Here is a 12,322-nt window from a genome sequence, read left to right as displayed (position 1 = left end):
GAAAATCCTGGGAATAGTCTAGATTTCTTGTCTTTTGAGTTAGTGCCCAATATACCAGTGCCCCACGAGATGTTGGAGCAGAACAAGAGGAAAGACATTTGTAGTTTGACATGATGACTTGCAGGATGTCTTTAGCCAGGTTCCCTTCAGGATACCAACCCTCTTTAAGGCAGACAATCCTCATCCTAGGAGTACACACAAGCAATTTCATGCTAGGCACTGGTGTCAAAGTATAAGAGGGCAGCCTAGGAGTTCTGGAAAAAATTCTGCTAGCTGTTTTAGGGATGTTATATTTAGGGATATTGAAATATGTGATAGTTCATTTATCCGGTATGAAGGGGTATTCTCCTTAAGCAAATTTTCCAGACAATTGAAGCTGACCTTTAAGCACTGATAATTTTATGTTAACCATTTTGATAGAACTCTTTCTAACTCATATTTCGTACCACTTTGAATATATGTTTCTTTGTGTCTTCTTAAACAGATTATATTGAACATAATTTGACCTTTTCTTAAAAATGTAGGGGCTTCCTGAATACCAATTTTACTTTGCTATCACAGTGATTCTCTCAGTAGTAATATACACTCGGGCATCTGAATCTTAAGTTCTTATTCAGTTTAACAAGTAGTTTTGAACAATTACTATGTGCTGGATACTGTTACGTGCTCTTTTTCACAATTCTTGTCTCTCTCTTCCATCTGCTGTTAGGCAATGGTATACTTGCATCCAGCAGTCCTCTTTTCATCTCTAATCTACTGATGCTAGTAGGAAACCAGCTACATCAAGCTGATTCAAACTGTTAAAGGGAAAAGGGAGCGACTATGAGATTTACCGCATCTCTGTTAGGTGATCAGATTCCTGTTTCTCGCTTCTACTAGGCTGATTTCTAATAATGCAAAGTCGAGATTACGAATTACCTTTAAACAAGGAAGTCATGACATTAGAATTGAGAAATGTAGTCAGTGACACTAGTTTGCTGACTTGACTCTGTGTGCGTGTGTGTGTGTGTGTGTGTGTGTGTGTGTGTGTGTGTTCGTAGGCATGTACAAGGTATGTCTGTCAAGACTTTGCTCTCTGCCAGGATGGCTACGTGGAGCTCCCAGTTTTCCAGGAAGTTTATTTGAAGAAATTTTACTGACCTTTTACTGAATAATGTTGCCTTCTTTTGGATAGAATTACCCTGGTAGAAGAAGAAAGGACATTGATAAATAAGAAATTTCTGGAAGATATCATCAAATAATATTCAGCGAGACAATAGTTAAGTGTAGTAGGTAGATAGCGTTTTACAAATTCTTTTTATATGCATAAGCACATGTAATTTTCAAAGACAAACGCTTTTTGTATATTAATTATTATTTGTCTTATCTTTTTACATACTGATATGAATAAACTAAGGCACAGAAAGGTAAAGTATGTTGCCCAAAGTCATATAGTAAGTGGCAGGGCCAGGCCTGGGACCTGGGTCCTCTGCATCCATACTCTTGGCTCTCTCAACTATACCAATTTACCCTCCACTCAGCCAGTGACCCTTGGAGCCTGTGAGCACAGGCTATGAAAGCTATATAAGCATATACTATGAAATAAGTTTAAAAACTATAAAAATCTAAAATTGAGAATATATCCTGGATTTCTGTGGCATCCCTCTTTCAAAATATTTTCTCATAATCTGTTATGGAATTAGAGTTAAAAAAAATGAAAAAAATTCTCAGTTATTTCATTGTCCTTTTAACTTCCTTAAGAGATTAATAAAGAAGAATTATGGTCACATTTTAGGCCTGTGAAAATGAAGAATTGGAATTAGAAAGAAACTTTCAGGATTCCAAATTTGGTTTTACAGGTTGGTAGGATAAAGTGGTCTGCCAGACAGTTCGTTGCTCAGGCAGCCTCTATGTAAAGTTGCTCAAACATCACGAGGCCATTGAACCACTGTGGGACTCTGACGAGCTTGATGAAGACAACTCTGTTTTTTTCTTTGATAGGTGGTTAGAAGGAATACTTTGATGGGCCACTGGGGATAGACAGTGGGACACATCATGCCCTGCCAAACTCAGTTCTAGAGAGGTAGGTCCAGTTAATTTCAGAAATTTTGTTTGCTGAGTAGAATATGCAAGCTTAGGGGCTGGAATGACTTGTTCAAGACAATGGGAATCGTGGACATGGTCTAACATCTATCCAAATCTGTGGATGATCCCAGGACAATGGTCAATTGTTGACATTTGCTTTTAAGGAAGAGATGAGTTCTCTTTTCTGAAGTTATTAAGACCATTTATCTGGACTACATATAATTTCTGGTGATTATCAACCTTGGCACTAAAGCCAATATAAATGATAAAAGTCCAACAAAAGTTTAACTTTTAGCCCTAAATGCCTGCTGCCAGAAGACATCAAGCAGGCCAAGAGGACTAGTGTTCTATATTCAATTGTTCTGTCTCCTTCAGACCTTTGCATGTGTGCTGGTGACTTCATGGCGTGAGATATGAACAGACACTGGAACTGTATCATAAAGAAGCAGTGGCTTACTATGTTTTAACTCACAGGCCAACTGTGACTAGATGGTGACAGATGCCTGGTGCTCTGTGTTGTGAAATATTCAAAACTGTGTTGGGATCATCAGGAAAGAGTACTGTGATTGCAGGAGGTGGGAGGGGTGGTGTATGTGCCAAGTATTGGCCTCCTTTCTATACAGCATACTCTCAATGTCCCTTCTTGCTTCCATTCTAAATCCCCTTAGGACTTAGGCTAGTTTTTTGTCATTTGTATGGCTGTAAGAAAGGCAGATAGTCCTTAGCATCTTGTTTGTTTGTTTGTTTAGGGTTAGAATGCTTTGGAATTATAGTTGGTACTGTTCTTGGAATACACACATGGGAAGATTGGGTATGCATTTGGTGGCTTATAGGATTTTGAAAACTTCTTTGAAAGGCAATGACATGGAGAGACATTGAAGAGGGAGTGGAGAGCTTGCCTCGTTTTGGCTGTTATGTTCTTTTCTTGCAGAGTTCATGCTCAAGACCTTTGATCTAGGGAGAAAAGAAACAAGATAGGGATTGAATAAAGTGCACTTAAATATTCATACTACATGATGGTTATTTAAAAACAGCTTTATATTCTAAAGCTGCACTACCCAATATTATAGCCACTAGCTGCCTGTAGCTCTTTAAATTTAAATTAATTAAAATAAAAATTCAGTTCCTCAGTCACACTGACCATCTTCCATGTACTCAGTAGTCACAAGGATTTAGTGGTTACCTATTGAATAGCACAGAAAATTCTAGTGGGCAACCCTGTTCTAGAATCTTAGCTTAATAGTCAAGCCACAACCAAATGCTGAGCAAGGATCTTGAGAGACTTGAAGGTGTCCTAAGGAGCAAGGACCTGCAAGTCCCAAGACCCTGGACCCTAGGCCACAGCTTGTATCAGCCTGTTTAGAGGCTATATACAGTTTTGGTCTCTTGTTCTTGATTTCAAGATTCCAAAATATCTAACAAATAAAAATATTTCTGGATTGAGTTACGATTTAACTTACAAAAAAGGTCAAGAAATGGAGGTGAGCATTTTGGTTTTGGTTTCTCACCACTTAGACTCTTGACAAACTTAGAGAGTACTTTTTTAGGGAGGGAGTTTTCCCTTTATTTATCATTTCTAATTTCAAATGTTCATAGTTCAATACAGCACACAGTTTTGAGTTTTATAATGTGGTAGGTGTTGTATGTGTCTGGAGATAAGTTTCATGCCTATCCCATATAGTGGGTTTCCATATATTCAGGGGTAGTGAGGATGGTATTAGTTTTAAAGCCTTTCTGTGAAATATAAGGAATATCCTGCTTATCTAGGTGCTGATCACTAACACTTTTTTTTTTTTTTGAGACAGAGTCTCACTGTGTTGCCCAGGCTGGAGTGCCGTGGCATCATCCTAGCTCACAGCAACCTCAAACTCCTGGGCTCAAGCGATCCTCCTGCCTCAGCCTCCCGAGTAGCTGGGACTACAGGCATGCGCCACCATGCCCGGCTAATTTTTTCTATATATTTTTAGTTGTCCAATTAATTTCATTCTAATTTTAGTAGAGACAGGGTCTCACTCTTGCTCAGGCTGGTCTTGAACTCCTGAGCTCAAACAATCCGCCCGCCTCAGCCTCCCAGAGAGCTAGGATTACAGGCATGAGCCACCGCGCCCGGCCAGATCACTAACACTTTTTAAAGGGCATATTTCTGCTCTTAATATAAACCCAAATAGTAATGTGATAATGTGAGGAAATTATGAAGGGAAATGTGTTTCTGCAGTCTTTTAAGAAGGATTGGGAAAGGACCAGAATTTTAAAGTTGGTGTGGTCTAGCAGGGGTCAACCAGACCATCAACGGAGGGGATGTGGTGTTGGGGCTCCTTCAATTCCGAGTAGGATTTGGTCTGAGAACCATTTGCTCTGGCTCAGGCTGAGATGGAGTTACCACTAAAACCAGGATGTTCCTTTGTTTGCCAAAGCTCACACTTCTCTCTCAAGGAACCGAGTCTCTAGTTCTTCTTCTATTTTCCTCAAAGTTTCCTGGTACTTCTTTAAAGAGAAATAAAGGATGCCACAGTTACTACTTAGAAGCTTTATAATTTTTCTAAGCATAGCAAGCACTTATAGTGTACCATGAATATTTAATATTCCCACTGCCACTCTCTCTGCTTTCGCAGACCCCACCCCACCACTTCTCCTGATCTCTCACTTTCTGACCATTGGGCAGGTTCCTGGGCATAACTGGATTATAAATAACAGAAGTGTGCATTCTTAATTTAAGAGCACAGAGATTGGGAGTCCAGGGCAGTAATTACCAGGGAGGAAGAGGACAATAGAGTGATATTGGTACTGGGGTGCTAATGGCCTTAAAGTCTCTTGGTAGTGCCACCTTGAAGAGCTAAAATTATCCTAGACAGCAGTCTTTGAAAAGCCCAGCTCCATTTCACACTGTACCTTAACGAAAGCTTTGCTGTCCCTTTACTGAGAGACTGTACCTTTATGCAGAGGGCTTGATCTTCACAAAGCTGGGCCACAAATGCATAGTCCTCCATTACCTGGGGAATCAAAATTCGGTCATAAATTTCTCTCAGTAAATTGCTATAAGAACAAAAGCATATATGTTTCCTCCGGTGTCCCAGACTCTAAATGTGGTTTTCTAATTGTTCTAAACATTTTTTTCCTGTACCTATCAATTTATTTCCTTTTTTTTTTTGAGGATGAGCAAGCCACATGGGGATTATAGTCCAAATGGGAATTATTTGGGGGCAGCTGGGAGAGGAATAGATGCTAATACGTGGAAGATACAGACTATAGAATGTATTCTGTAAAATGTTAATGGGAAGGTAACCTAGGGGATTGCATTCATCTTCCACTTCTTTACCCTTCCCTAGCCCCATAATGGCCCTGGATCTGGAACCTCAGTATAAGTAAATCATTTGAAGAGTGTATTAGATTGTCTGACTGAGGATCAAGTTTTTCCTTCCTTAAGGAGAAGTAATATTGAAGTCCTTGTTGCTACCTTGGCCAGCTCTTTCTCTTGGTCCACACAGGAAGCTTCCAGCTGTTGTAACTTAGCCTAAAGAAAGCAAAAGAGACTGGTAACTCTGCAAGGTGAATCTGTACAGGAATGGAGCGTTATGCCCAAGGTTACCTCATAGGCTGCTTAGGAACCTCAGGGCCATGAGTTCACACGTCTTTTTGCTGGAGGAGTTAAACTGCCCAGCACCCTTTGCAGCTGCTTGGTGAATCTGCTCTTTTATACTCCCCACCTGTCAGTGTTCATCTGATGCTACCTTTACCCCAAAACTTCAGTTCTTAGCTTTCTTGCCTTACTTAGCCATTTTTCTTAGGAATAACATCAGTCTGGAAAAACTCCACCTTTCCTTTTATACAGTTAGAATCCTAAGTGTTTACTCACTCCCTTCTCCCTTCCTGTATTTTTTCTTCTGTCTTTTCTTTCCTTAAATATTTGGCAAAGGACTATTCTACATCAGCCACTATGCTGGAGTGAAGTGGGGAGGGGGGTGATACTAAGGAGACGGTGGCGGACAGGAAGGACAGGCCCTCTCCCCTCACAGAGCTGACATTCCAGTTGGGAGGGCACAATAAATAAATCAACGTGACAGTAGGATGTGCTATGAAGGAAGTAAGATTAATGAGAGACGGTTGTGGTGGGGATGGGAGTGATCAGTGTGAGAGGTGGAGGTCGGAGGTTGGTGAAGGCCTCTGATGAGATGATACTGGAACTGGCATTTAAATGATAAATATTAGCCAAATGGAGATTTGCAAGAAATATGTTCTATGGGAAGGTGATAGTGAGGCCTAAGACTGTGAAGTAGCACAGACTTGATGTGTGAAGGAGTCGTGGCTGGAGCATAGGGAAATCTGGTAGGAAGGAGATGAGGAAAGGAAAGGCAGACAGGGGCTCGATGGTGTAGGGCCTTGTGGCTTCTAGAAGGAGTTTGCTTCCTTATTCTAACTGCAGTAAGAGGCCAGGAGAGAGATTGAAGTGTAAAGACACAATCTGACTTATATTTTTAAAGAACAGTCTTTTCTTTGTCTGAAAAATGGATTGTTTGGGAGTAAAAGTAGGAGCAGGGAGACTGGTTAAGAGACGACTCCAGTTGTCCAGGTACGAGGCTATGGCAGCTTGCAGAAGGGCAGCTGTAACGGTGGTGGCGGACAGGGAGGAACGGATGCATTGGGATGTGTGTCGGAGGTGGGGCAGACATGACCATCCTTCCTTCCCTTTGCAGTCCTGATGTTCCCACTTTCATCTGGGTGCCATTATTTCACATCCGGACTCTTCTGACAGTTGCTTTCCCCTCTAGTCAATTACATCCAGGGCCAGTCAGCCAAATGTGCTGAGAGCTGTAGTTTCAATCCACTGGTGAGAGTCACAGGGGGTTGAAGCAGGCACCCCACTAAGCTGCTGAACTGAATACCAGCATGTCAGGGGAGCAGAAGCAAAAGAGATGCTGTACAGTTCATAGAATTAGAGATACTACCAGAGAATTTGACAAGATAGGTGGGCAAAAGAGAGTGGTTTAGGGGGTTAGTAATACTCTACAACTCTTTAGGGCTGGGCTGCCTGCAAAATAATGGGATTATAATGACAAAGCCTGGGACTCTATCAGCTCAGCTCATCTGGACATAGCTGGCACAGCCAGATTTAAAATGTCACTACTCAATTCTGGGCTTACCTTCCAGGCAAAAGAAGGGATCTTGGAAGAAAATCTGTCTCCTGGTCGCTATAGTCATATTAACAAGTATAGTCAAGGGTCTTCATGACCCTTTCTAGTCTTAACTCCAATTTCTTCCTGATGTGTACTCAGGGTCCTGCTTTCTTTTCCTTTCTAGATAATTTTCCTGATTGAGCACAGCCAAGAAAGCTTACTTGGCGTCTTTGGACCTCCTGTTTTTGTGGCCGCCAACACTAATTGGCCAGCGGAAATAGGGGAGTCATCATCTATACTTTCACTTTCTATTTCTATTTTCAGTGTATCCATATCTTCAGAGGCTTTATACACACAGCAAAGTGTGGGTTTTAGCAGGTCAAGAGAAGTTAGATAAGGCAAGGACAAAGATGTAACTCTGGAGAAAGTGTCAAGAAACATTTTTATCTGCTCTCTGAATAAAAAAAGTCTCCAATTCTTATTTTTTGTTTATTTTATTTATTTATTTTTAATCAGATAGGTTGTTGTTGGCCCCGGGTGCTTAGCTTTGGAACACAATTAGAGAAATGCTAAGCACTGTATGATATGCTTAGCAGGTAGTGGTCACTAAATACATGAGCTACTAACTGCATGAATCCTTTCCTGGATTAGAATCAATGACAGAGTCTACAAATTGCTTAGCACTCAGTAGACTTACAAATCCTAATTCTGCCTCTATGAATTCATACATATACCTCAGCAAGACTTTTAAATAATAATTTATGTGAATTTTGGGGTTTTCAACCATCCAAAAAAGGAAAGAATATTTTATAGACACAATCTCTTTTAATTCTCAAGCTAATGCTGGGAGGAGGTGATTGAATCACCCAACTTGCACACTAAATTAGGTGCTGGGACCAGGATATAAACTAGGGACTTCAACTGCTTCAAATGTTGTATGTGCATTTGTATCCTGCTTTTCCTAATAAAAGGGAGAACAAAAAATAAGGCTTTGGAGTGACATTCCTTACTAATGGCAGAGGAGAATTCAGCACTTAGTGGCCCTGACATTGGCAAAAACTACCAAGAATTTGTCCCAACCTTGACAATTGTTTCCACCTTAACAGCTTGTTTCCTGGTCACATAGCCCAACCTCATTCAGGATTGCTTTTTCATTTACCTTTGACTCTTCTGGGGTTCCATCTAGATTGTTTTGTTCATACTTGGTTTTCTTTTGTGATTTCCTTGTAAGCTATAGTTTGAAATAAAAAATACATTTTAAATAAAAAATACATTAAACTAAGAAATGTGGAAGGCAAAGACACTCTCTGGTATGTGAGGATCAGTGACTATGGCCTTGATAAAAGCTGCCAGAAGATGGTCTCTTGGTAGGTACCTGGTGCCATGTGGAAACATCTTTTTTCTACCTCTGTCTTGTTCTCACTGATCTTGGTCACCAGTGCTAGAGTCCACTCAAGGCAGGAATACTCCCTGAACTCCTAATTCATGCTGAGTTACTCAGGGATGCAGGCATGGGTCAGAGAGTAAGGTAATGATAGGACGTCCACTGTAGTCTGAGGAGATGTTGGGGAAAAAGGAAATGTCTAGACAAGGAAAAGGGAATTCTTAGGGATTAAGTTGTTTTTTTTAATCTTTGCTGAAAATAAAATTAATGTCTTGCCACAAAGGTCCCAGTTAATCATTTCAACAGAGTATCTGTTGGAATCCATTTCCTTATATGACAATGAAGAACCCACGGAATCACTGAATATCTTAACTACTCACTTCACTACATATTTGCAGAGGAAATCCATGGCATGTAGGTCATGAGCCTCAGACTTAGGGGAGTGGATCAGAGAGCAGTACCCACTCCAAGCACAAGCCTCTCTGACGTGTGGGTCCCTGAACAGTCAGTTCCCCCCTTGCCTCTTGGATGTATGGGGCTGCTGTGGGGGTACTGGAAAAGACAGGAGCCCCACCTCACCTTTCTATGAAGTTCTGTTATACTGTGGACCAGCGTCTCATTCTTCCTTTCCTGTGGAGAGAAAGAAGCAGAGTGTAAGTGTGCATCTGTCCACCATCACCTGTTCTTGTTCAGTTGGTTGTTGTCCACTTTACACCAGCAATATTTTCCTGCAGTAACTCTATCTTCCTTGCATGCTGTCACGTGTACACACCAACTTAACAGGGATGGAGATGCCTATCTGTGGGGCTTCCCAATACTAAATATTACCAAAGAAACCCTGCCCTGCACAGGTTTCCTTCCATGCACGGATAAATTCTGTCATGACTGTTGCGGTAACTATTCTTTGTATAGGAGAAACTAGATTACCTGACAGTTGTTGAGGGACAGCAAGAGGAATAAAACCTATTAAATGGCTCTTCCTGGCTTCTCACTTACAAGTCTGGCTGTTTCTTCCTCCATCTCCTGCAAGGCTGTTTCCCTCTCCATTGTAGTGCAGTTCTCCTTCTCCCACTCCTCGTCTTCTGCCAGGTCCCCGGTCTGAGTGACCTCACTTTCCAGCCTGGACAACAGAAGCACACTCCGTGAGGACCCACGATTGGCAATTTCAGAACTGATAAAATGCAGATATCAGTTGCAAGGGTACTTCGATGACAATGTACATGAATCTCAAGTTGGAAACTCTTCTTTAATGAATTCATAGAATCAGAATCACTTCAAAGTCACAAGAAGTAAGACCCACCTGATTCCCAAGAGAAACACTCCAATGTTCTCTCAACTCAAGTAAATATTACTTGGTCTTTTAGGTATCTGTTTGACACTTGCTATCTTTCAGTGTTCAAGCCACAGAGAAATGTCAAAGAATGAAGAAGAAATTTTTTTTTTTTTTTTTTTGCTACACAAGATATAGTTCTCTAGAACTATATCTAGCCAGGAAAAATCAATTTTGTTTCTTCTCCTCCACCCTTCCTTTGGATTGGGAACTTCCCTCATGAAACCCTAATACTCACCTCTGAATCTCATCTTCTCTCTCTTGGATTTTGAGAAGAAGTTCCTGATTTGCTTCATCTATTCTCTGCATATCCCTTTCGAGGTCCATGTTCAAACTGATAATGTTTCTCTTTGACTGGGCCAATCTTAAGATTTCCATTTTCTCTGACCTATAGACTCAGCCCCCAAAATGAACAAGGGCCAGTTATCTTAAGATCAATAATCACTGGGCCAAAGGGGATAGATATCTAGAAGACATGCATGCAGTTCATTAACCTTGCTCTTTCTGGGGGCACAGCTTTCCTTTTTCATTCTTGAAATATTATATTTCCTAATCATGCTCCACAACTGTTTCACTAATTCTCAACTCAGTCAGCAAGGGAGGTCTTTCTCAGGATTTCTCCTCTAAAGTGCTCAATATAATAATGCATCTCCACTCTGGTTTCATGAGAAAATTTGCTTCCTTAAAGAGATCTTTGCATTGAGAGAATTATTTCTCTTTTGGCTATCTTTTCTTAGATAAATTGTTTGCAAAACCTTCTCATGCAATACACTTTTATCAAGTACTTTTATCTAGGCACCTAGCATATCACTCCTGGTTGGGCCTGGCTGTATGCAGAGCCACAGGAGATTTCCACCAGTGCAGTAAGGCTTCACTCCTTCCCTTCCTCCTGCCACCTCAATACTTCTCCTCCACTTGCCTGTTTGAAATTCTACCATGAAAATCATTTTGTTGAGCACACACAGATATGCTCCAGGCATAGCTTTTAAGAATGCAAACATCTTTTTGAAGTACATTTGAATGAAATAATGGTAACTCCAGAGTAGTCTACAAAGGCTACCTGGCACATGGGAGGATCTCAATAAAGTTTCTTTTTCTTGTGTATAAATTAATTTATTGGTTTGACTTGGAATTAATTAGCCAGGAATAGGATAGTGAGAAACAGGAACTTTTGTTTGGGGTAGGAATGAAGCATGATATTGGAAAATAAAGTCCTAACATGGAAGGGCTGGCTTGGATGGGGAATTTACAATACTTATCACTTCAGGAGGGTGAGAAGTGCTTGGGGTAGGGTTTGGGGTAGGTGAATGGGTGGGAGCAGGAGGGGAGAGAGAGCCTGGAAGGTGAAGGAAGGTGTCAGTAGCAGACCTGCTTCACACCTTGGTCCCTGGCTGTGGCTTTGCATAATCCTGATTACTTACTCATAATCTAGTTGGTCTTCCTTGTGTTCTTCCATTGTAGTAGATTCCCTAAAATGCCAGCAGAGATGTATCTAATGAATTGGGGAAATGAGTCCCTTCATGAAGCATAGAGTAACTAAACAAGAATCCCCCAAAAGTTAACTGGTTTCTTCCCTTCAATCCCCACATTTTAGCCATGACAAAACCCAGTCCTCTGATTCTTCTTGCCATGATCTGATTATGTCTTAGTAAAGATACAGTTAGGATACAAGGATAATGCTGAAAAATGCAATATATGTCCTGCTAGCTGATATATTCAGAGGTGAATATAACCAACACAAAACCCTTTGGAAATTTATATAACACAGTAAAAAGAAATAGAGGGCATCAGTCTTAAGTATCTTTTTGTTCTAGGCCCAGTTGTTTTCCATAAGGCCCCATGGGCATGGATGTAGGTTTCTAACTGCCCTGAAAAGTAATCTCTGCTCTGTAGCCCAGCCTCTGCAAGAATTTCCAGTTATTAAGATCTTCAGTATTTAAAAGGGCTCAGAAAGCCAAGTATAAGTAAATTATTTGGCTCCCTCCTCCTCTTAGTTTCCTCTTCTTCTCCATTTCTTCTATAAACTCTACCTCTCTTCTGATGTGTATTGTCTTCCTGATCCTGCCCTAGTCAATTAGCTTCTGAAGAGTCTAACCTTTCCCCACTGGAACCATCCAATAGAATCTCAGAACATTCCGAGAGGTCATGACTGTGCTATTGACACAGGATGGGCGGGGCAGCATGTCACAGTGGGTGGGTGGCAACAGTTTCTCATTATTCCTGTGGAGTTCAGAGCCTAGATGGGGGTGTGGGTTTCATGGCTGAGTCTGCCCTAACCAGCAGTAGGTTCAGTGCATCTGATTTCTGGGCAGTTTGAAAGGGCAGCACCTACTCTTTATTTCTCTAGGATATAAGGCTGCCTTTTTGCCCAAGTGTGACTAAAATGGGTACCCTGGGTCCTTTGGCCAGCATGATCCCATGGTGTAGCCAACT

The 12,322-nt window shown here is 41.1% G+C and overlaps 1 protein-coding gene across 1 annotated transcript in view; it reads right to left on the bottom strand.

Annotated features, from left to right (window-relative positions):
* TMCO5A (transmembrane and coiled-coil domains 5A) overlaps positions 1–11,345 on the bottom strand; it is a 17,786-nt gene extending 6,441 nt beyond the window's left edge. Inside the window, exons 1-10 of the mRNA XM_012649241.1 lie at positions 11,311–11,345; positions 10,128–10,277; positions 9,556–9,679; positions 9,139–9,189; positions 8,335–8,406; positions 5,519–5,575; positions 4,995–5,054; positions 4,484–4,548; positions 2,964–3,018; positions 1,141–1,181 (exon numbers count right to left, since the gene is read on the bottom strand). Coding sequence (XP_012504695.1) covers positions 1,141–1,181; positions 2,964–3,018; positions 4,484–4,548; positions 4,995–5,054; positions 5,519–5,575; positions 8,335–8,406; positions 9,139–9,189; positions 9,556–9,679; positions 10,128–10,277; positions 11,311–11,345 — 710 coding nt within the window. The remainder of the gene's footprint in view (positions 1–1,140; positions 1,182–2,963; positions 3,019–4,483; positions 4,549–4,994; positions 5,055–5,518; positions 5,576–8,334; positions 8,407–9,138; positions 9,190–9,555; positions 9,680–10,127; positions 10,278–11,310) is intronic.
* Between the last annotated feature and the right edge of the window lie 977 nt (positions 11,346–12,322).

This window comes from Propithecus coquereli, unplaced genomic scaffold (assembly GCF_000956105.1).
Source record: "Propithecus coquereli isolate 6110/MARCELLA unplaced genomic scaffold, Pcoq_1.0 Scaffold3, whole genome shotgun sequence".
NCBI classification, from domain to species: Eukaryota; Metazoa; Chordata; class Mammalia; order Primates; family Indriidae; genus Propithecus; species Propithecus coquereli.
The sequence above is the reverse complement of the archived record's forward strand: the minus strand, read 5'-3'. Positions and strand labels throughout refer to the sequence as shown.